This window comes from Pan troglodytes, chromosome 5 (genome assembly GCF_028858775.2).
Source record: "Pan troglodytes isolate AG18354 chromosome 5, NHGRI_mPanTro3-v2.0_pri, whole genome shotgun sequence".
Taxonomy (NCBI): domain Eukaryota; kingdom Metazoa; phylum Chordata; class Mammalia; order Primates; family Hominidae; genus Pan; species Pan troglodytes.
In genome coordinates, this window is record NC_072403.2 from 74168429 (window position 1) to 74194165 (window position 25737).

The 25737-nt window shown below is 33.0% G+C and overlaps 1 protein-coding gene across 15 annotated transcripts in view; it reads right to left on the reverse strand.

Annotated features, from left to right (window-relative positions):
* Positions 1–25737, reverse strand: part of LOC129144272 (protein eyes shut homolog) — a 773546-nt gene that overhangs the window by 300553 nt on the left and 447256 nt on the right. For 11 of the 15 annotated variants that reach the window (XM_054685945.2, XM_054685957.2, XM_054685950.2 and 8 more), the window contains one exon: positions 16691–17080. In XM_054685945.2, the coding sequence (XP_054541920.1) occupies positions 16811–17080 (270 nt within the window). In that variant the 3' untranslated portion in view covers positions 16691–16810. Of the gene's footprint in view, positions 1–16690; positions 17081–25737 lie in introns of those variants that run through there. The other 4 variants (XM_063813144.1, XM_063813143.1, XM_063813142.1 and 1 more) reach the window with 1 other exon arrangement.

A 25737-nucleotide genomic window follows, 5' to 3' on the forward strand; every position in this document is an offset into this window, starting at 1 on the left:
CAAAGTGCTGGGATTACATGCGTGAGCCACCGCGCCCGGCTGGAGGCTCCATTTTTTTTTTTTTTTTACCCTGCAGTCCTCTCCATAGAACTGTTCACAATATGGCAACTTGCTTTTCACTCCTTTCCCCTTCTCACTCCTCTTTTCCAGCAATAGATCAGAGAGAGAGAGAGAGACAAAGACACAAAGAGACAGAGAGAACAAGAGAGCTCAACGTGGAAATTATACTCTTTCAAAGTCTAATCTTAGAAATGACTTACCATCACTTCCACATCTGCTATTGTTCAAACAGACTAACCCTGGTATAGTGCGTGTGGGAGGAGACTTCACAAGAGTGTGGGTACTCGGAGGCAGGCAGGGTCATTGAGGGTCATCTTGGAGGCTGGTCACCACTGATCCTGGTTATATACATATTTTATATATATATTATATATATTTTATATATTATATGTATTACATATATTTTGTATATATAATTTATATGTAATATAATATATATAAAAGATATATAATTTATATATATAATATATATGTATTTTTTAAGACAGAGTCTCATTCCATCACCCAGGCTGGAGTGCAGGGGCACGATCTCGGCTCATTGCAGCCTCCGCCTCCTGGGTTCAAGCGATTCTCCTTCCTTAGCCACTGAAGTAGCTGGGACAACAGGCATGTGCCACCATGCCTGGCTATTTTTTGAATCTTTAGTAGAGATGGGGTTTCACCATGTTGGCCAGGCTGGTCTCAAACTCCTGAGCTCAAGGGATCCACCCGCCTTGGCCTGCGAAAGTGCTGGGATTACCGTCGTGAGCCACTGCGCCCAGCCTGGTAATAGTTTTGTTGTGAATTCTATTTTTTTCTGATATTAATATTATTTTCTACTTTTGATTTGTGTATTTACATATATATATGTTTACATGATTTTTATCTTTATATTTTTAAACTTTTAAAATGTCACTATTTGGCTGGGTGTGGTGTCTCAGGCCTGTAATCCCAGCACTTTGAGAGGCCAAGGCAGGTGGATCACTTGAGGTCAGGAGTTCGAGACCAAACTGGCCAACATGGCAAAACCCCGTCTCTACTAAAAATGCAAAAAACAAACAAACAAACAAACAAAAAAACCAAAAAACACTTAGGGCATCGTGGCACATGCCTGTAATCCCAGCTACTTGGGAGGCGGAGGCAGGAGAATCTCTTTAACCCAGGAAGCGGAGGTTGTGGTGAGCCAAGATCACATCACCACACTCCAGCCTGGGCAACAGAGTGAGTCTCCATCTCAAAATATATATATATATATTTTTTTTTTTTAATTAAAATGCCACTCTATTTTAGCAAATCATGGGTTTTGTTCATTGAATCTGAAAGTCTTCAGTTTTCCATAGAAGATCCGAAAACATTTAAATGTACTGTCCTGATACTTGGCCTTACTTCTTATTCCTCTTATTTTCAAAAACATTGTTGAATTATATTTGTGTCTTTATTAAGATGATGTCCAAACAGGAGTTTAAAATTTCTTCTGTATAATCATGGAACATTCTCTGAACTGGCACATTGTAGACACTCAATAAGTATTTGTTGAATCAGTGATACAGATAGATGGATGGTTGGTTGAAAGAGGAATGATGCCGCTTTGCTAGGGGAGGTGAGTGTAGGACTCCCTCCCTCAAAGTAGTCTGTTAAACAGGGAAGTGGCTGCTTGGTTATCTGAACAAGTATTCACTCCATATTTTGAGCTAGACATAATCATTGAAAGAGAGCTAGAATGCCTTCCTATTGACTTCCTGGTCTGCTGAGAATTTTTGCTTCCTTCTCCCCCAGCCATCCAATTTTTCAAGAAAAATTTTCTGTTTGCCAGCTTATTTCCCCAACTCCCCTACTCTTTTGCCTTTCCTACCCTCTAAAGAGAGTCTAGGTCTCACAGGTGATCTTTTGTAGCTCTGTGATGCCTAATAATAGAACAGAAAAGGAGATGGGGAAGAACTGACAGAAAGACTAAAGAAAGGAATTAACTAGCAAGTGTAAGTGGAGCTGCCTAAGGATGCAATGCAGGGGAAAAAAACACACACACACACACACACACACACACACACACACAAAATGGATGTGGACTACATGCTGAAGGGACTCAAGTCAAGAGGGAGAATTTGGGCTGCGAGTCAGCCAATGAGAGATTCCAAAAGGAATAGAAAGTGCTGAGAAGACAAAAGCACATGTAGCCTGATAAGGGCATGGTGACCAGGAGCTCAGGTCCCTCAGAAATGAGTGTCTAGTTCATGCCATCAGGTAAGCTACTAAGACTAGCAGAGCTGCAGCCTGATATAGGAGGAATCCAGATGGATAATGGAGGAAGGAGATGATGCGTATCAGTTGCAGCCCTGGGACTGGTGCAGAAGCAGGGGTGGAGTTCCTCCTATTAACTTCCCCTATTGTAGATTTCACTGGGAAGAGATGCCTCTTGGTACAGTGGAGGAACTGCTCCTTGAATGTATTCAAGTGGCACATTTGGCTCCTTGAAGTGGATCCAAGTGGCACATGGGATAGATGGTGGTAGAAACAGAGATGTGCATCTCAGAAGGACATGTTGTCCTTCTGCCAGTTATAGTTCTGCCAGTAGATAGCCTTTAGGGCTCAGCCCCTTCAGGGATTCTTTTAGCTGCAGAGGTGCAGCTTAAACAGGTGGCCTTAAGGTGGCCCTTAACAAGTGGCCTTAAACAGGTGGCCTGAAAAAGGTGGCCTTAGCTAAGGCCACCACCCCCATCCCCTCAAAGGTTGGCATGCAGTGACTGATGGAGGGCCATGTTCACCCTAAGTGAGGCAACTCCAGCAGGCACCTACAGCTTCCTGTGGAGTTGGCTAAGGCAATCAGGTCTGCATCACAACCTGACTTCTCCCTCTGCTCAATTGTTTTCCCCTTCTTTTCACAGCTGTTGGTCCCAAGGGATACCCTAGAAATATACTAAACGCTAAACATTGTTTCAGGTCTGCTGTTGGACAACTCAACCCATGGCAGTGCTCTGTAAGACTACGGAGATTTTGTGGGATTAAAACTAGTAGAGAGTATGAAAGCCTTTTTTTTTTTTTTTTTTTTTTTTTTTGGCAGATGCAGTATTCTGAGAAATGGATTAACATGATTTAAAATGGTGGCCAAGAAATATGATTCTTCTTGTTTCATTGGATGGCCTGGAAGTGTAAGACGGTAAAATATAAAACAGACTGGGAATTTGTTTCAGGAGTCTAAGAGTAAATCCACAGGCTAAAAGAGGGTTGCATTTGGAGGGAAAAAATGTACTTGCTATTTTTCAAAAAAGAGTTGGAAAGATTTGGTGTCAGCCTGGATGTGAGGATGAAGACAAGCCAGCTAGAATAAATATTGATTCCAAGATTGAGGGCAGAGTTTTCTGGGAGTGTCACGGATGGGAACAGACAAAATGGAAAGAGACTTAATGAAGAAGATAATATCCTCAAGTTTTGACATCTCTAATTTAAAATGTCAACAAGCTATTTAAGAGGAAGTTTCTTTGTGTTGGGAGCCACCTTAGTTGTCCAGCCATATTAAGGGGCTGCAATACAGTCATGAAGGCTATAACCAGCACTATGGTATCATGCCCAGTCTAAAATGAGGCTGAGCTCTGGCCAATGTGGGGCTGCATGTGCCAGGAAGAAGGGGTGCCTTTTCTGACTGGCACAAAGATGTTGTGTGAGCTGGTAGGGGGCCTGGCCATTGCCTCAAAATCAGTGAGAGAGACAATGTGATGCCTGGTGAAATGCACAAATTTGGTTTAGATTAGAGATGGAAAGTTAGTGAAGGAGAAAAGGCTTTAGTAAGTTAGATTTCTTTAGGGTCAGAGAATAGGCAAGTCACTTAAACCTTCTGAATCTCATTTTCCTTATTTGTGTGGCAGGATGCTTTTCTTTTCTCCACTCCCTCACAGCTTCCTCGTACCAAGATATGATAACTGAATGAGATATTTGGCAAGGCAGAGAAAAGAGATGGAGATGCTTAGCCCAATTAATGTGCTACACTTATGCCAAGAAGGGATTCTATGCTTACCTAGCAGATAATTTACCCTGAAACTGGACTAGGCAGGTCACCTTTTTCTTCATTTTATTCTTGCATATGCAGGATCTAATTATCCAGACGTATCCACAGAGAGAGGAACCAGATGAAATGCGGAAAGCACGGTTCACCTTCAAGAGAAAGAAGTAGGACTCTGGGGTTTTAAGCCGAGGCATGAAATATACCGATTAATAGCGTCATTTTGTAACCACAGGTCTCAGGAGTTTTGGGAAGGTTAGTATGAGCTTGTCAGCATTGCTTATTAATAACAGTGAGATTGCTGCTTTGCACCTGATCTCAGTCAGACCGCAGAGGCTCAGCCACTGGGGCTGGTTATGCAGCAGGAATATATCCATGCGACCAGCAGGGTGTAAGAAGTCCAGGCCAGGACGGGCGCAGTGGCTTATGCCTGTAATCCCAGCACTTTGGGAGACCAAGGTGGGTGGATCACAAAGTCAAGAGATCGAGACCATCCTGGCCAACATGGTGAAATCCCGTCTCTACTAAAAATACAAAACTTAGCTGGGCCTGGGGGTGCGCGCCTGTAGTCCCAGCTACTCAGGAGGCTGAGGCAGGAGAATCACTTGAATCCAGGAGGCAGAGGTTGCAAGTGAGCCAAGATTGTGCCACTGCACTCCAGCCCAGGTGAGAGAGCAAGAATCCGTCTCAAAAAAAAATAAATAAATAAAAGAAAGAAAAAAGTCCAGGCCAGACTCCATCTCAGGCTCACTGGTTCCAATGTGTTCCATCCATACCTCAGTGGCTCTTGATTTAGGGAAAAAAGCACATCCTGCTATTTAATTTGCAAAAATTAAATAACTACTTGATGTGTCTTTTGTGCAGATAATACCCACAAAATATTAATTTTTGCCCTTTTTCCCTTATAATTTTAACATACTTATTTTCTTTACTTGTCTCATGTTTTCTTTCAGAGATTCTAACTCTCTTTGCTAAATGGATATAGGAATAAATACTCTTAAAATACATTTTTTATTGTATTGATGTGGAAAATGTAGAAAAGCACAAAGGGATTTTTTAAAACTCTGCAATATCATCCACCAGTCATAATCATTATTAAGATGTTTTCACAGATATTCCCAGCTTTTATTTTATAAATAAGACTCTCATGAGTCACTTATCCCTCACTTGTCTAACTATTTTCTACTTTTTGACGCACTAAGATTCTAAAATGAACCATAAAAGCTGGCACATATTTATAGTAATCAGTTTTCTTATTTAAGAGGATGAGATAGATGAGTGTAAATAATCTTGCTATACACAAAATTGTTTCTGCTACTCTGAAGACAAGGTGTTCTTACATCTCAGTCTTTGAGCATATATGTAATAAAGTTTTGCATAAGGTTGCAGACTTTGTCTTTAATACAAAGGAAAACAACAGGTATAGCCTTCATATAAATTATCTCATTTAATCCGTACCGTGATTTTATGAGATTGGTATTGTTACCTTCATGTTACTGATGAGGGACCTGAGCCAGGAGAGGCAAAATATCTCAGTCAAAGTAGCCCAACTGCTAAATGATTCTGCCTTTGAAAAATCACCTGCCATTGACACCTTTGTCACCGTCACCTCCATCTCTGTCTGAGCCACCATGATCTTTTTTGACCTATTGCAAAATCTATTTAACTGCTACCTCTACCTTGGCCCCTGTATAGTGACCAAAGTGAGCCTTTCAAAAACATAAAGCAGATCATATCATTCCTCTGCTTAAACCTTTCACTGGCATATCCCTCAGGGTAAAATCCAGAGCATTAGTAGGGCTTCTAAGGTTCTATATAATCTATTCCCCACTCCCTCACTTTCCCAGTCACTCTGGTCTCACCTCTCCCTCTTGCTTCCTGAACTCAGTGCTGCCATTCTCCACACAGCTTGACATGTTCCTACCTCAGGGCCTTTACACCTGCTCTGTCTCCTTTGCCAGAAATCTATCACTTTATTCCCATCTCTGATTAAATGTCACTGCTCCTTCAAACCCTTGCCTGGCTACGCTATATAAAATAGCCCCTTTCCCAACTTTCTTTATCAATTACCCCGATTCATTGTTTTTCCCATGGTATTTGTTACCACCTGGCTTTTATTTGTTTATTTCTTCATTTGTTTATTTTCTGTCTTCTCCTGCAAGAATGTTACTGTATGAGAGTGGGGACTTTGTTTTATTTGTTCTATTTCCAGGCCCAAAACAGAGCCTGGGCCCACTAAGGAAAATTTGTTAATGAATGACAGAAAGGAAGGAGCCAGATTTCCCGTTCACATCTTCACCCTAAGTCCAGGCTATTTCCTCTAGGCATTCTGAATACCAGAGCCACTTGAAGGAAGGAACATACAGCGAAACACCGGTGATATTGTAAACCTTCCTTGCAACCCTCTTCGCTTGCCTTGCTGAGATTAGGAAGATTGGAATGAGTCAAAGCCAGAGTCCTTCCTCGGAAGGTCACTCTAGCATTTGCTCTTCTCCACTGTCAGGAAAGAAGAGAAAGCATAGAGAAAATGGTACCTATAACAGTGAATTCACAAGAAAGAGGACACGAGACCATTTGATTGTACATAAGTAACCTGGACTTTGGATCAGAGGACCCTGGCTCTGCTGTGTGACTTGGAAAAACATTTTAAAAACCTTTCTAAGGTTGTTTTTATCATTTTTAAAATGAAATTAATGATCCTTCCTTTGGTCATGAGAGTCAGGTTCTCTAAAAAGCCAAAGGAACTGTTTCCTCACAAAGTGTCAGAGAGATTTTTGAAAGAGCTAGATACTGTATCTCTGGGATTAAAGTGACAAAGCATGGCCTTTAAGAGATCAGAAGTAAAAGATATTTTAGCACAGTGGATTGTCAGTCTGCATTAGCAGGTGGTGGAAGAGCTTTCGGCAGACATGCCCCTATAACTTCAGTTAGTGGCAGCACCATTGGCACAGGTACACCCCCAGGCAGCTGGCCCTGGTAACAAGGTGGCAGCAAGGGGAATTCACATTTAGAGGCAATGAAGGCAGCTGTCGCCACCATCATAAACTTCTCTTCCTCCTCCTCCCTTACTCTTCCTCATAATTCTCCTTTCTCCCTCTTCTCCCCTCCTCCTCTCCCTTCTTCATCCTCCTCATCCTTCTTCATCTAGCTGTGATATTTTTTTGTCCTGGATTTAGGTTGTACTGGTGAGGATAGAGACAGCAAATCAATAATAATATTTTAAATAAATTTTTAAGCACATATACAACAAACGTTGCATTTGATACATACACTGTCTCATTTCATCATTATTTAATCTCCCTTAAGGTAGGTATAGTAACTCTGCAATGGAGTTGAGAGAAATGAGGCATAGGAGGGAGAATGACTTGCTTAACGTCTCACAATTCATAAGTGATGGCAGGAGGATTTGAACTTCTCTTGGAGGTTCAGATTTGAACCTGGAGTCTCTTTGACTCCAGGACACTTGTTCTAAAGTCACTCAGATTCAAAAGGTAGAATCAGATGGCTTAGTGATTGGACGTGTCAGGGACAGGGGACTGTGAGGAGGAGAAGGGGTCTAAAATACTTCCTAGTTTTCTGATTTGGGTGGCCTGTTGAAATGTTAATGGTGCTTTACCCAGGGTAGGGACACTCTGACTCCTAGAAATAGTTCCAGCCTCTAATTAGTGTCAAGATCATTTTTTAGGTTAAAAATGAGCTTTGGGCTACAGTTACAGGAATTCTTATTTCAATCTTTCACTTGGTTTTGCCTGTAATAGACTGGCTAAACTGTAAGAGGCCTCCTATTAATTTTAAACTGTCTTGAACTCAAAATAGTCAAAGTATTAAGCTAATGAAAGAGCAGTGTTCTTGTTGTTGAGTAATCTACTTATTTATTCTATAGCTTCCTCTCCCATGCTCTTTGTTCCCTTTGATCATAATTTTAATGGGTTTTGGAAAAAATAGAAACCCATGTACTACATTGGCTATATTTAACAGGAGTACCTATAAAATATCATTTTGTCTAATGTACTGTAAATATTTTTTTCCAGATGCTTGAATGTTTTTGGAGTTTATACCTTTATAAATTATACATTTTTATATAACACCTGTATCTGTTTTTCCTTTAATTGCTTCTCAATCTTGTGTCACATTTAGAAAAGCCTCCCCATTTTAAGATATACAAATATTCACTCTCATTGTCTTTTAGAAAGCGATAGATTTATTTCATAAATTAATTATCTGATAAATTTTTAAATGGTGTAATTTTTTTCTACCATTGATTAGAAATGCTATGTATATTAAAATAAATTCATATAGATAAGTACATATATTTATATATAAGATATACATATGCATATGACTCATATATATGAGTCAGTGTCCCCCTCAGTAGAATGTTTGATTTAACACCCCAGAACATATTTTAATACCTTGTTTTAATATCTTTTCTCATACTCCTATAGTTTTTCTTTCTTTCAACTTTTATCCTTTTTATATACACAGTAAAACAAAAAATTTATTTTTGTTTTATATGAGACCATATAGAATTTATATATGAATTTAGAGTTACCATATCTAAAACATTGAGCCTTTCTACCCACGAACATGCTATGCAATTGAAAGCATTTAATAATCTTTCATAAATCATTCATTATAATTTTAAGATTTTCTTTTGTTATGCATTTATAACAGTTTATTCCTTGGTGTTTTATCTTTTGGGTTACTATTGTAAATAAAATATTAGTCTTCATTTTATTTTCTAAACGACATTTATCTCTTATTGGAAATCTATACATTTCTTACAAAGATTTGTCAGTAGACCACAAAATAAAATTATTTTATTTCTAATAAGTTTTTTAAATCAATTCTTTTGTTTTACTATATTCATAATCATATCTATAAACCACAATAATTGTGTTTCTTCCTATCCAATTTATACTTCCTCATTTTTTGACTTGTTTATATACTTAAATACTTTCAGGAGCCTAAATTAATAGCAGGCATTATTGATTGTAATGCAAAATGCTTTATTACGTCAACATAAAGCTAAATAAAAACTACTTTTTATCTGGTTTAACACTTTCTATCCTAAATTCCACCTTGATATATCAAGTCTGTAGTTCCAGCCTTGTTCTCATTAAGATCTCTCCAGTAAGTTTTTCTGTTGTGTATTTTTGATCCTTCTAAGTCAAAGTGTTATAATGAACCTCTTAACCCAGAATTGCTCTTACTTTGATTTTTGAGGTAATTTAATAGATGTTAATAACCAATATGTCTTTTATGTGTTTATAATATTTTTGTTTTCTATTTTGAAATGTGAATTGTGTTTTATTTATTTATTTTGTGGTTTGTGATGTTATTTATTTCTTATAATTTTGAAATATTTGTCTGCTTTTGATCCTCCATTATACTTTTAAAGGTGTATGATCTACTTAGCTTTGTACTTCCTGAAATGGATACACTAAAATCAATGAGACCAATATTTTCTGTTAATAGTGCATTTTTGGTTTTTGTAGCACACACTTTACTTCATACAATGGAATTCATAATGTATCCTACCTACACACCTAATATTAAAAATTAACCAAGATAATTCCCTAACTCTAATATAAAAAGTATAAGAGACCACTAATTTACAAGACCACTATTTCTATACAAAAGATACTAAGGAATGACTGAACTAGAAGATACATTGAAGTGGTTAGCTCTTTGCACTCATACACAGAATTACCATGGGTTTGGTAGCCATAAATAAAGACTGATAATAGTCATTTCCTATTAGACACTCAAGTAGGATGATGTATTTTTTTCAATATAGTTAAAAAATTCTAAGAAATTTCTGAATGAAAAATAATATTTATTGACTTAACATAAAAAATTTATTCCTGATATAGTCAATGATTATTAAAATTGTGTAAAAATATTTCGTGCCAATATGTGACATGAAATTCAGATCTAGGCTTAGATATTCATGTATAGGTTTTATACACACATTAACATATGCTGTGACTTTTAGAAATTGTGCAATCTGTGAAAAACGTTTGCTTTGCCTGAACTGTTCTGTGCATTGAAAGATTTATAACATTCATCATTCACTACCCATATCCTAAAATTAAACTGTTCCAGTCAATTATTCTGAATATTGACAATGACTCTAGAAATTCCCAAGATGCCTCTAGAAGACAAAATACTCTCCCTGAAAATCACTGAGCTGAAATAAATTTCTCCAATTTACAAAAGCACTCATCACTTTTCACCCAACCATGTACTAGTACGTCTAGCATTTTGTCATCATAATTAATAAATTCAAATAAATTGTAATATATATGTGTACATTGATATTGAGTACTAAGAGAAATGGCTATCAGATTGAAAGCTTTTCAGTGAGTACATCAATTTTGCTAAAATATCAATTTTGATGAAAATTATAGTAACCTATAAATGTTATTGATATCTTGAAAATATGTAAATCTAAAGAAATTTTCTTTGAGAAATCAAATTGGACTAAAATAATTTATGAATGTATTGCTAACTGTATTAAATATATACATTTTAAAATATAAATGGGAAACAAGTGAATAATATGATAAAAAGTAAAAAGCAGAAGTCTACTAGGTAAAATTATATAAGTTAAAAATATGATCTAATGTGAAAATATTATAATTATTAGTTTTTTATCATTTATGTTTTTAATGAAAAAAATTCTAGGAATAGAAAAACTAAAATGTATTCCTTTACACATTATCCTGAATCCTAAAGTTATGACCCAAATACAGTTATAAACTGTGGATGCTCAATTACTGTTGCATTAATATGGTCAACAAATGCATTTTAAACTTGAACAAGCTATGCTTAAGACAAAGGTCACCTTTTAAAGATTCTGCATAAAAGGCTGCATGAAACTCCAAGTCTTAGAAAATAATTTGAAAAGCAATGCTAAAAGGTTATACCTATAAAAATGATTTAAATATAAATTTAAATAAAAATCTGGCTTAGGTAGTATAAAACTATATAACATGCGCAAATCATTTTATTCTTTGAGATATGAAATTGAAGTATGAAAAGTCATAAAACCTGAAGCTATAATATGGTCAAACTTTAATTTTAAATATATAACTTATGTATTTGGGAAAAATATGTGAGAGATAATTGTGTATAGATGAGTTAAATTTCAACCCATATGAAACTTGAAACTTTATTATTCAAAAATGCTTCATTTAATGAAGTTTGTTATAATAATTTTGGTATGTGTATGGGTAATACAATGATATGTACTCTAGAATTGCTTAAATGAATGATTTCTATATCATTTTACTATAAGGATTTAAGAACCAAGATTATTTGGTTTTCTAGAGCATAATAAAGAGAGAAAATATATCAGTGTATGTAAGTGCCTTAGACAAAAAGATTTAGACACTTGATCTAGTGGTTTCAAGACTGGCCCCAACCCAAAAATACATTCAATATGACACTTTCATATGCAGTTCAATATCTTTTTTGCTTTAAAGGTAAAAATATACCCACATAAAACTTTTACTTGAAGGCAGAAAAGTTTGCATAGTATAGCCAAAATAAATAAATAAACCTAAAACCAACTATTCAACTTGTTAATAAAATCACAGACATCACGGCAGAAATTACAATAGTCTTAGAATAAATAATTATTAGACTTTTGGGATCAGAAATAATTTAAGAAAATCCTGGTCAAATTATACTATGCTTTTGTGCCAAATTCACATAAAGCTCTATTTTTACAAGCCTCCTGACTCTACAGAAATAGTTTTTGAAACTTCACCTGATTTTCTTATGGACTTTTAGATTCTACACTTTGAAACAGAACTCTTACTTATAACTGAAAATTATGTTTTGGATATATTTAACATTACACAGAAAATGTGAATCTCCTAAAATAGCCTGTAAAGGAAACAGGTTAAATTTAAAACTTCCAGAAAGAAAGCCAGAAGACACACTGCTATAATCAAGCAACTTGTATGTTCAGAAAGTGAAAAAAATAATTACTTTAGTACTTTAAAAATGTGTTCACTTTCTAAATGAAACAGAAGAACCATGAGATGTGTTCTGAAGAGTATACAATCTTACCTATGTATAGTACATTACCTGGGGACAGGTATCATGTCTCATTGTCATAACATTTTGAAAAATATCTTCCAGTTAGAGGAGATTCAATAAATAATAAATGTATGAATGAATATATTTCATTCTGTTATGATATTTCTGGTAGCAAGTAGGGATTGGTGACTTAGACATAAATTTGAGGCTTCAAAAACAGGTGGGAGTCATGAACACTTCACAGTCTGGGCATGGTATTAAGAAATTAACATCCCAGACTTAGCAAATCTTTCCTGGTCTTAAGTAACAATATGGCTGGTATGATTTAGTCTTTGGCTCATTCAACATTTTATAAACTCCCAGAAAAATTTTTTGAAGATTTCAGGGCAAAAAAATGTGGTAATATGCAGACCTGTTTGAAATACATCATTTATATGATGAATTTTAATCTGCACCCATTTAAAATACACTTTAAAAGAAAATGTTTATACGTTATTCATTAACTTTGTGTCTGTTAACATCATCAACATTATTAGTGTCTATCATTATAATACTATCATTATTTTGCCTTATAAATTGAGTTTCATTGAAAAATTTCTCCATCCCGAAATCACAAAGATATTTTTCTACATTTCTTTCATTTATATCGTCATTTTACCTTAAACTTTTAGATCCCTATATACATTTAGAGTCTACTTCTATATAAGGTATAAGGTTGTAATCCAGTTTCATTTAAGGTCTCATTATGAGCCATTTCCTCAATACCATTTACTAAAGAACCCTGTATGTTCAAATGAAATTATAGCCAAATTTCTCATATATTGAATTCCCGTATATACTCGGGTTGTTGTCAGAGCTCTCTGTTGACCCATTATTATTTTTTTTCCTTTAAAGGCACCCATATGTGTTATGTAGTCTGTCATGTCATATGGTTCATGAGATCCCACCCCATTAGTCTTCCTTTTCAAAGATGACTTCATAATTTAGAAAATATTATTCATAAATATATATAACATGATCATTAGTTTCTAAAATAACTTGCAATATTTTTACTATTGCATTAAATGTGTGAATTAATTTGGGAAGAATTAATATTTTAGCTAATTTAAGGCCTAATATTTAATTCCATGCATTATATTTCCATTTATTCAGTGTATATATAATTTTCTCTTTTTCATTGAGCTTAGTGGTATATAGAGTGTCTTTTTAATGGAGAATTAGAGCATCTTTTTTTTAATTCTAAAGATTTTGCATATCTTTTGACATTATAACAGGTGGTATCACACATATAATTTCTAGATATTGCAACTGATATAGAGAAACTTAATTTTATATAAAATACTGGTATCTGCAACATTTGTTGGGCTCCATTGTTAGTATTAATTATGAGACAATATCAAGAACTCATTAAAGTGTTGATAAATTACAAAAATTTTGTAATTTATCCAAGGTTCTCTGGATATCAAAAAATAATGGCAAACAAAAGAGAATCACAAAATCAGAAAAAAGGAAATAACATCACAAAACGAAGGATAATTTTCTTAATAAATAAAAAAGCTTCTGAAAATCATTGTTTCATTAAACAAGTATTTGTTGAGCACTATTCTATGTGTCTTTTGTGGCTTACTACTTTTCCTTATCAAAATGTTTTCAATGTTTATTCGTATTGAAGCACATATCAGTAATTCATCTTTGTCTATTGCTGAATAACATTTCATTGTATGGATATAACAAATTTTATATATCCATTCACCAGTTGATGGTCATTTGGGTTGTTTCAACTTTTTGACTCTTTCGAACAAAACTGTAAACATTCACATATAAATTTTTGTAAGAACATATATTTTCAATTTTTTGAGTATATACTAGAAGTAGAATTGCTGGGTGTAAAGTGTTATCTCATTGTTTTGATTTAAAATTCCAGTCTTTCAGCCTTTCACCGTAAAGTATAATGTTAGTTATGTTTCTTCATTCTTCTTATTTTTTTTTAACTTCTCTTATCAGATTGTGGAAGTTCCCTTTTATTCTTTATTTGTTGAGTGTTTGTTTCATAAAGTGTTGTGAGATTCTGTAATACAATTTTTTTCTCCATCTACATTATCATGCATTTTCTTCTTTATTTATTCTATTGATACATTAAATTACATTAATTGATTTTAAGCCACTAAATCAAACTTATATTCTTACGATAAATCTCACCTGGTCATGCTGTATAAACCTTTCTATATGTTGCTGAATTTGGTGTGGTATCACCGTGTTGAGGATTCTTGTGTGAATTAATTTGGGAAGAATTAATATTTTAGCTAACTTAAGGCCTAATATTTAAGTCTATGCATTATATTTCCATTTATTCAGAGTATATACAATTTTCTCATTTTCATTGAGCTTAGTGGTATACAGAGGGTTTATAGTGCTATATAGATGGATTGAAAACATAGATTTGCCTATAGTTTTCTTGTGATTGGTCTGGTTGTGCTATTGTTGTAATATTGGCCTCATAAAATGAGTTGGGAAATGTTCTCTTCTATTTTTGGAGGAGGTGGTGAATAACTACTCTTAATTTTGCTTTAAATATTTGTTACAATGTCTCAGTGAAGTCATCTAGGCATGAGCATTTCATAGTGTTAATTTTTGTTAGTTTGTTTAATTACTGATTCAATCTTTTTACTTGTTATAGGTTAGATTTCCTATTTCTTCTTGAATCAATTTCAGTAGTTGGTATTTTTCTATTTTATCGAAGTTAACTAATTTTTTTAATTTACAGTTGTTCATAGCATTTCTTTATAATTATTTTTCTTTCTGTAATTTCAGTAATATTTTATATCTTATTCCTGATTTTAGTATATTTGTTAATGTTTAAAACAAATGAAATTTTGTTTTTTGATATTCTTTATTGTTTATCTATATTTTATTTTATTAATTTTACTCTACATTTTATGATTTCCTTCTTTCTACTTATTTTATTTAGGTTTAGTTTCCTCTCTTATCCATTGTGTTGTGGAAGTTTAGGCTATTGAGGTATTTACAGCTATAAATTTTATTCGCAGCACTGCATCACCCACATCCCATGAGTTTTGGTATCCATTTTCAATAATCTCAAAGTCTTTTCTAATTTCTCTTGCAATTTCACTTTGATTCATTGTTTAATAAAGATTGTGTTATTTAACTTCCATGTAATTGTAAATTTATCAAGTTACTTATTGATTTTGATGTTTAATCTCATTCAGTTTTGGTCAGATAATGTCCTTTTTATTATTTCAATTTTTTGAAATATATTACAGCTTGCTTTATAGCATAGCGTAGGATATGATCTATCCTGGAGAGTGTGCCATGTACATTTAAGAAGGTTATTCTGCTGTTGTTGGGTAATGTGTTTTATAGCTATCTACTATTTCTAGATGATTTATAGTGTTGTTTGAATCTCCTATATCTTAGTTGATTTATAGCCAAGTGTTATATCTGCTATTGAAAGTAGAATATTAGAGCCTCTAATTGTTATTGTTGAATTGGCTATTTCTCCCTTAAATTATTTTTTAGCTTCATTATTTTGAGGCTCTGTTGTTAGTTGTGTATATACATATATATATACACACACATATATGTTTGTAATCACTACCTTTTCTGATAGTTTGACTCTTTTATAATTATAAAATATCTTTCTTTTTCTCTACTAAGTGTTTCATTTTTTCTCTTAATATCTATTTTTTCCCTGATGTTAGTATAGGCACTCCAGTTTTCTTCTTGATGCAGTTTGAATGATATTTTTTTTTATTGCTTTACTTTCAGCTTATTTGTATCTTTGAATCTAAAGTGTCTTCCGTAAACCATATATATATATACACACACACGTATACATAAAGTGTATCTTCTATAGATCATATATAGTTGACTAAATCAGAAAACAGCCAGTCTAAACATCTCTAAATTTTGACTGAATTTCTGAAATCACTTTATTTAAATATTTTTGATATATTTGAATTTATGCCTGCCATTTTACTTTTTGTTTTCCACATGTCTTATATCTCTTTTGTACCTGTATTTTTTTTCATTGTAATTATTCTAATACTAGTTTCTTTTATACTAAGTAAATCTCTAGGGCAATATTTTATTTTATTGTATTTATTCTCTCGTGATAGGGTCTCACTCTGTTGCCCAGGCTGGAGTGCAGTGGCACAATCATAGCTCATTGAAACTTCTAACTCCTGGGCTCAAGTGATACTTCTTCCTCAGCCTCCCAAGTAGCTAGGGCTAGGAGTACAGGTGTGCACAACCACACCTGGCTGATTTTTTAAATTTTTTGTAGAGACAAATTATCACTATGTTGCCCAGGCGGGTCTCAAACTCCTGGCCTCAAGCTATTCTCTTGCCCTGGCCTCCCAAAACACTGAGATTACAGGCTTAAGTCACTGTGCCAGACCCTGAGGGCAACATTTTACTTTTGTTAATGCTAATTTTACTAAAGCATATGAGTTTTTGTTTGTTTTGTTGTTGTTTTTTGTAGTTGCTTTGGAGCTAATCGTACACATCTTAACTTAGCAGAATTTACCACAGATTTATGCTAACTTAATTCTACAATGACATAGAAAAGTTATTTCTATACAGATATATTCCTTCTTCCCTCCTTTTATTGTGCTAGAATTGTTATACATAACATGTATTATGTAACATAATATATAATCACTATATATGTATATGTAAGTGTTTGTTATGGAAATTCCAATCATTTTAATCAACAAAAACATTGTTACCATGAAACAGTTCGATGACTATCAATTTAATTATAACTTTTTGATATGTGATATTATCTGCGCAAATGATACATAAATACCTGGGTCTTTTAATTTCATCTTTACAAATAGCTTCATGTTGACACTCATTTTCTTGATCATCAGTTATATTTTCCAGATACATGTTGCCAGCCCATCTGAGAAAACATAGATACCGATATTCCTGACTGTCTTCTTCACTCAAACAACTGCATCCATTTGCACAAATCTATAGCAACAAAAGAAGTAAAAATGTTATGAATTCCCATCACTTACTACAATATTACAATTGTGACCTGAGAGATCACGATAGATGCCTCTCTGTCTACTAAGATGAAACCTAGGGTTAAGGAAACAGAAGGTAACTATTGGACAAGGGTTCAAAGCTTGGCTGGCACAGCAATTCCCTAAATTTCTAGAGCTACAAGAAAAACCACACCCTTGCTAAACTCCCTAATAGGAGCTATCAGTCAAATTGTCATTTCATTTCTAACTCTGATTTACAACCAAGGCCACCATAACCCTTATCAGACAGAGAATCGCCTTACAAAACACTTTTCTGATAAGCAATTGTAGGCCTCAAACCAGTTTCAGCCAGTTTATACAGACAGGACATAAACTGTCTTTGTGTCCTATAGTTCACTTTTTTTATGTGAACTGCCAAATTCCACCTCATTTTAAAGCTAAAACCCTGCTTCAAAGAGAACATGGGATGTATGTTACATACATGTTTACTCATTGAACATGTGCTTGCCTGTCCCCCATAAATATGTATTGCTTTCCCCACAAACTTGCTGAATATGTCTGACTCTATTTTGAACACAGACCTTATGAGGCACAAAAATCACCTTGCCCTTTACCACTTCTAGGAGAGCACCCTGGGTCCACATCAGAGATGAAGTTTTCCCAGTTATATTATTTTGCTCTGTTTCCTCAGCCAAATCTCATGTTGAATTGCGATTCTGACTGTTGGAGGTGGGGCCTGATGGGAGATGATTAAATCATGGGGGCAGTTTCCCCCTTGCTGTTCTCCTGATACTGAGTGAGTTCTCCTGAGATCTGGTTGTGTAAAAGTATATAACACCTCTCCCTTTACTCTCTCTCCTGCTGCCATGTGAAGACCATGCTTGCTTCCCCTTCACTTTCTGCCATGATTGTAAGTTTCCTCAGGCCTCCCAGCCATGCCTCCTGTAGAGCCTGTGGAACTGTGTGACAATTAAACCTCTTTTCTTTATAAATCACCGAGTCTCAGGTAGTTCTTTATAGCAGTGTGAGAATTGACTAATACACCCAGTTAGCAAACTGATATCACAAATAAACTCTTCTTTCTACTGTTTAGTCTTTTTGGTAGTCTTTTGGATGACACAATCATTTCAAAGTTTGAATTTCAAGCTTTCATTTATTTGTTGAAATAATATGTTTCTTTAGCGAAGGTTAAAAAAATCAGTTTTGATTTATGTCAAAATCATTTTTAATAGTCAAATTGTTTATACTCAAATTGTGACAGAAATATATATGTATGTGTAAATATATGTATGTATATATGTATTGAATATATGTACATTTATTACACAATTTTTTAAAATTCCATTTTATTTTAACCCAATTTTTATAGACATTATTTAAATACTAACTGATGTGATGGAAATAGCATTGTATTGATAGACAGATCCATGGAAAATCTATTTGTGGTTTTGCGAAATACTTTTATCCTTCAGTGGTTTACTTGTTTTCTCCTTTGAACTGATAGTAAAGCTTTACTGGATTCCTTATTAAAAGTAAATTAAATAATATCTTTCACACATATTTGTTTAATATTTTCATAAAGTTATGATGCTATGTTTTATTGAAAATTATATTTATATTTTTAACAGCTTTAAAAATCTTCCACAGATATGCCCAGTGGATTCACCTGATGGTTAGGTAAACTGTCAGAAGAGAAATGCACTTCTTATGGAGTGCTTAAACGCAGGTATATATTTATATATTTACATATACATATATTCCTAATTTCTACAAGTAAATTCAAATGACAATAGAATTTTACTATCTTTAAAATCATTTCTCTGCATATTTTCACATTTTCTTTTTGGTTTTGGTTCATAGCCAACAAGTTATTTTCCATCTGTAGCAACAAAGATTAGGAATTTGGTTTCATGGTCTGATCCTTTATTGATATCTAAATAGATGAATGTTTCATAGAGATTCACTCTCTGTTGAATTAGAATCAAATGAGAATCTGTCTTTTCACTTTTTACATAGAGCTCAAAACAAGTAAGAAAGTCAAATCTACTAGGAAGTAGAATAGTTCTTTGACATGAACAGATAATAAAGTGTTAATTACACTTGCCCCAAGTCTAAAATATTACAATTGAAGCTATAAGTTTTCTCTGTGTCTGTATGTCTATGTGTTTGTAATTCACAAAGGCTTTCATTTCTGTTTGAGTATGTAATGATTTTCTACATCCAGAGGATATTAGTTGTAAAGTTTTTTTTCAATTAAAGGAGCACTTTTATAACTGGCTTACAAATTTAATAAACACTCGTATAAGAAGCAACAAATTCTAGCATTTTATGACAGTACTTTATTTTTCTATCTATCTCTATCTCTATATCAACAGGTAGTTTAGCTTCCTGAGATTTGAGACTATATTGAACATTGTAACTTACTGTGCTTTTCTTTAAAAAAGGAGAATATTCTCTTTTGTTACCTCAGAAAAATTACCAAAGTTAGAAAGTTGACTTGGCTATAAAGCTATATTTTCTAGCTTATAAGCCTTATTCAAAATTTGTTAATTTTTAAAATATTCTTTATGGAAAAATGCCTAATGTATTATTTCTGCACCTTATATATAATTAGAAAATATGAAACACCAAAACTTCAAATTACCCATTGTATTTTTAATAATTATATATCTATATTACAAAATAATACATAATGAAATCTTGAAAGAGAGCAATATTTTAACAAGGAATATTAGTATAGAATTTGGAATAGGACAGACTTACTTCATATAACTATGTGCTTTCCCTTTTATTTTCAAAATAATTATTACTGGGATTTAAGAAAATCTGAAAGAACTAAAGTTGAATAATGAGTTTTTCTCTTGGCTATACCTCAAAAACCACATAACATTTTGTCTAAGGGATGTGATATGAACACCTAAATTATATCTAATGCTCTGGTTGAGATACTTTTATTAAATGGAAAAGATGGTGAATTATTTTATGCTGCAGTTATGTACTATATCTAGGACTAAAAAATAATTTTGGATTTCAACATGATTTCTCATCTGTTCAGGTAGTCTAGACATCTACTAGAATTTTGGTTTTCTATAAAATTTACAGATAAGAAGTCTCTCAGAAAAATTAGCAAGAGAGTAAATTATATCGGTAGACATATAGAAACTTGAATCTGCCTTGTAAAGCAGAGGAAAGATTTCTCAACTTTGTGTATACAGAGAATCAAAGATCTGCTTAAAGGAGTCCATTAATCTTTAAAATTTTTATACAAAAAATTCTATTAAACATTCTATCAAAACATTACATCAAACGTGTTAACAAACTTTGGACTGAATAGGGGTCGGCAACCCTAACTCCTGTATTTCACAGGTCAACTGTATATATATTATGTACATAAAATATATAATTAATTATTAAACTTTGATTGCACAAAAACCTCAATATTACAAAATACACACAAATTAAATTAGAAGTTTTATTCTAGATATTTTAAAATGTTTACTTGATGAAGGAATGCAATAAAATCATGATTTTGGGCAGTGGAAGATCTTTTCTTCCCAAAGGAAACAGAAGTAAAACAAACGGCTGGAAATTCCCTTTTTGATAATTCATTACTAGTAATGTATATACATAACACAATATTATTACCCCAAAGTCACTTCATCTGTAGAGAAATTAACCTTCCTGAAGGATATTTATAACATACTTACAGAAAATGTTCTGCATAGGTAAATAAACAACTCTAGTTAAATAATGCCAGCTATCATTTCAGGGAATATCGTGTAATTTTCTAGAAATAATTTTGTCATATCCACATTATATTAGTACATAAGGTCACTTGGCAAAGGACTCCGTGGGAAAAAATTCTGTAAGATCTAATATATGCCCTTTATTTTGCCATTTTGACTCTTGTTATTAAATAGATAAATAAAGTGACTTCAGAGGTGAAAGTGACTTTTCTTAATCATGAAAGGTAGAAAGCTGGATCCTTAAAATAATATCTGTCAAGGTAAAAATTGCACCAAAGTTAGATAGGTAATTAAATTTTATTAAAGACTATTGAAATAAGGGAGAGAAACTAAACTCAATTCTCCAAAAATAGGAAGCAGGAGAGATTTTAATTGCGAACTTGAACTAATAAAAAATGACAGCAGTCCTCCCTTATTGTTGGTTTCACTTTCCATGCTTTCAGTTACCACGGTTCAAAAATATGTTAGTATGGTTTAGTAAGACATCTTGAAAAAGAGAGACCATAGTCACATAACTTTTATTATAGTATACTGTTATAATTGTTCTATTTTTATTAGTAATTGTTGTTAATCTCTTTTTGTGCCTGATTTATAAATTAAACTTCATCATAGGTATGTATGTATAGAAAAAAATACAGTAAATACAGGGTTTGGTACTATTCACAGTTTCAGGCATACACTGGGGTCTTGGAAAGTATCCCTGCAGTTAAGAGGGAAGACTGTTATACTTGATGTCACTGGAGAAGAGTTTGATCAATGAAATGTGTCAAGCAGATTGAGTTATTATTGAGTTTGCAAAGATTTTGCCTTGTGAGTAGGCCTTCTGTAGAGTACACAGGGAAGTAAGAGTACTATTTTCTTTGATGTTTACATTTCAGAGACATGGTTCCAAGGTCCTTGATAAAGACATCCCATGCATCCTTAAACTGGCAAGAGGTTGGAAGAAGATTTACATACATTTCAAAAAGGCAGATAATTTACAACTGCAAAAATTTTAAAGTACATCCTATAAGAAAAAAAGAGTGCAGGGGCCTGTAGGCAATAAGAAACCTGTCTGAAGTTTACTCAAGGTGAGGGAAAGAGGAAGGTTGTTTTGGCTCTATATTTAGCTAACTAAAAGGGAACAGATTTTAAAAATCATATCTGGATGAATTAAAGTTCAAATTTATACTGGATTAAGACCTAGTCATAAATTCTGAAATAAAATAAACTTGGTAAAAACCTTTCACATCCCAAATTTTAGTGCTCCATGGACTCTTCTACTTTGTTTGAAATTCACCTTCCCGTCCCAGTAACTCATAATAATATATAATTTCATAACATTTTTGTAGCAGGGGTGTAGAAAATAAGGTAAACTTATTTGTAATTATGTGTTTCCACTCCAGAAGCATTTGCATTTAAAAGGACCTCACTCAGAGAAGGAACACATTTTAATACAAAAAAAATTAAAACAACACTCTTGGAATTTCTGTCTTTGATGATGAAAACTAAAATAAACCTAATTTCCCATCATATGTTTCAAAATACTGAGAAAAAGCAAGACTAACTTACTATTTACTCTATGAAATACTTGCTTCTGGAACATAAGACTGTGAACCAACTAAAATAAGTTATTTACAAAAACTAACAGTTTGCACATCAAGACTCACTTTAAAGATTCTCAGTATATTGTGCCACCAATTTGAAGCTTTCCTTCATAAACTCTAACCAATCCCCACTAAATACCCTCTACAACTGACTCAAGGCTCTACACCAAATAAATAACTTTCCACAACTTCTCCCATCTGATGCACTACCAAGACTCTACTAAGGTGTTGTTTTCCCTTATTGAAAGAAGTCTAAAATAATTAGTTTTTCTCCATCAGCAGAATAGTCTGGTGGTCTTTTGGAGGGTAAAAAGTGAATAAATCCAAAGTTTCACAAAATCTCATTAAAATGCCCTCACTCTCAAGGCTGGATAGCAACCAGTGCACTACGCTGAGACCACTGGATATTCTCTCCAACTGTGAAAGTGACATAGGTACAGTATCAAGTCTAAACTCCAATATTTTTCATCAACTTCACAAACGTCATGTTTCTGTTGTTTCTTAAGAATAAAAAAAATTCGAATATATATAAATAGGAAAACTCTCCGTCTTCATCACTTTTTCAGGTGAGTCTATAAGAGGAAGCTCAGCTGGGAGAGGAAAGTGTGGGTTCTATAAGTACATCATTCAAGTGTTCTAAATAAGCGATGAGTTCAGATGATCACATCACTCTGGTGTTCCTTTGGGCAACATTTTTATTGTCACCTTTTAAAAAATCTTCTAAACAGTCTTAGTTGATTTGAAATCGATTGATCTTTTGAATTTTCTGGAGACATGATATTGTACAAATGCTTGCTGACATAAGTTTTCACGGGTTCTTCTCAGTCTTTTATACCTGGACACCACACATTCCTCCCCTCATATTGTAAGCCATATACATATCTCTCTAATTGGCATAATTTCTCAAAGGACAATGTGAAATTGCAGTGACCACCCTGGGGAAATTTTGACATGAACAAGATTATTTATTTGACAGATCTAATAGAACAAAAAGGGAAAAATCCTCATGAGGAGATTCTCTGTCCTGTATATCTAATAGAGAGATTACTGTGTATTATACAAAACCTCCTCTTTCATTTTCATGCTTCTGGGATTAAGAAGCACTAGATTTTTAATTATATGGCTCTGTGGAATTGTCAAGTATGTGAGTTGTTTAAACTGTCTATAATAATTTGTTCTTGTGTGTTTGAAAATAGGTTTTTCTTCATTTAAGCATCTCCAATGCTGTGCAGAAGGGAGATAATCAAACTTTGCAATCATAATTTTACATCTACCAGAATCTAGATAAACTTCATTTATTCATTTTTCACTTTTTCTCCTTTTCTGTTTTGCTTAGAAAAAATAGAAATTAATTGATCATAAATATTTTTATAACATTCTATATTGCCATTCTAGGATGATTTTTCAGATAGTCTACATTTTACAATGAAAGGAAACGATTAACTGTGCTTTATTTACATGATTTCTCTTCCCAAATTTTAACAAATCAGGAAAAGCATTCATGTGTATGGGTAATATTGTTAGTCTTTTAGTTGAGAAAAAAATTGGGCTCCACAGAGCTTTGGCTTAATCCTAAAGTTCTGATTTTTCAAAATACATAAATACTGAGGTTTGCTTATTTATATTAGTACATATGTATTTATTTATTCTAAAGAGGTTTATTTATTTAAAAAGGACTCATGTAATTTTTAAATAAATGACACTTCAGAAAAATTAGCCTGATTTAATTTAACTTTAAGAGAAATACTCTATAATTATGTCCTCAAATTGTCTGATTACACAATCTAAAATGGATATAATCGAAATTTTAAATAACAGATATAATTTAAAAGGGTTGAATCTTGTGAATTCTTACTAATTCTACTACACTGATGTATTAGAATGTTTCATTGATGATACTGCAAATCATAAGAACTTAAAATGATTGTGTAAGTTTGCAATTTCTAAATATTTAGTCAACATTAAGAACTTACACAGATATTTAATCAAATTAATCAAATTATTTTGGATGCCTGAACAATTAATCAAATTAATCAAATTATTTTGGTTGCCTGAACAATTCCTAATTAAGAAAATTATAAAAATATAGTCTCTAAATATAGATTTAAATTACCTCTGTCCTTATAGAATGGAAATAAGGTGTGCAAATACAGTTGAAGGATGTGTATTTATATTTATTTTGCCTATGATAAAAGTTGTTAAAGTTATATAAAATGTGTAATCATAAAGTAATAAAATAGCCAAAATGATCTTAGATTGCTATATTTGTGTATTTTCTTGAGTCTAAAGAAATTGTCTAATTTAATTAAAGTTGGTGATTTATATTATAAAAGGATACTGAGAACTAGAAATACATAAACAAAACAACAAATATGATTTGCTTGTTCCTAACAAAGGTTTACAGTTACTGAATTATTAAGTGTATTATAATATGTAACTATTTTTAATATACTGATAAAGCTAAAAGTCTTAAAGATAAAGCTGTAATGTAATCATCTATGTGTATAGTGATGTATATGTGATTGGCTAAATATATATATATGTAAGAACGTATTAAGCTTACTTCATATATTTATGACTTGTAAACATATATCAAAATATATTTTAGGGCATACTTTTAGATGTTCTGTGGTATTTGAAGTCTTTTTGCCTGTAGTTGTAATGCCTCTAGATGAATTCGAAGGAAATAGTGACTTGTATCAGTTTTTACAAGGTTGACTCAATATAAATTGATACATTAATAAAGAAAAGGGCTTATGAGTCTTTACTGAAATGTATACAATATGCAGAATTAAAACATGGCTTTCTTAAAATGACCAAATTAGGATGTATCAAGACAAGATAGGTTACAAATACTTTGTTAATTCTCTTTTGGGAAAATTCTTGAATCATTTTAACAAAAAGTTCCTATTCCTAAGTTGTTTAAAATGAAGATTCTTAAATTTTTCTTAATTATTGTTACATATTAAAAAATATAATCTTAATTTGTATAAGACAGTGGTGAGGGGATAAAAGGAGGGCCTCTCTTTTATTCTTGCCATAGGCCTCACAATTTTTAGTGATGGAACTGCCTAGAGATTAGAAATTATTTTCATTTATTTTTATTTATTTTATTTTTTAAGTAGCTTGCTCGTGTAAGAGATTAGAAATCTCTCAGAGATTTAAACATATCCAAAAGACAAATGCATTTCATTATGATCCGTAAGCAAAAAAAGTGGCATAATCACAACTGTATCTGAGAGGCTTTAGTCAGCCTGCAAATTATCACATTAATAAAAAACAAGAAGACTAGGAACAAAATGATTCTT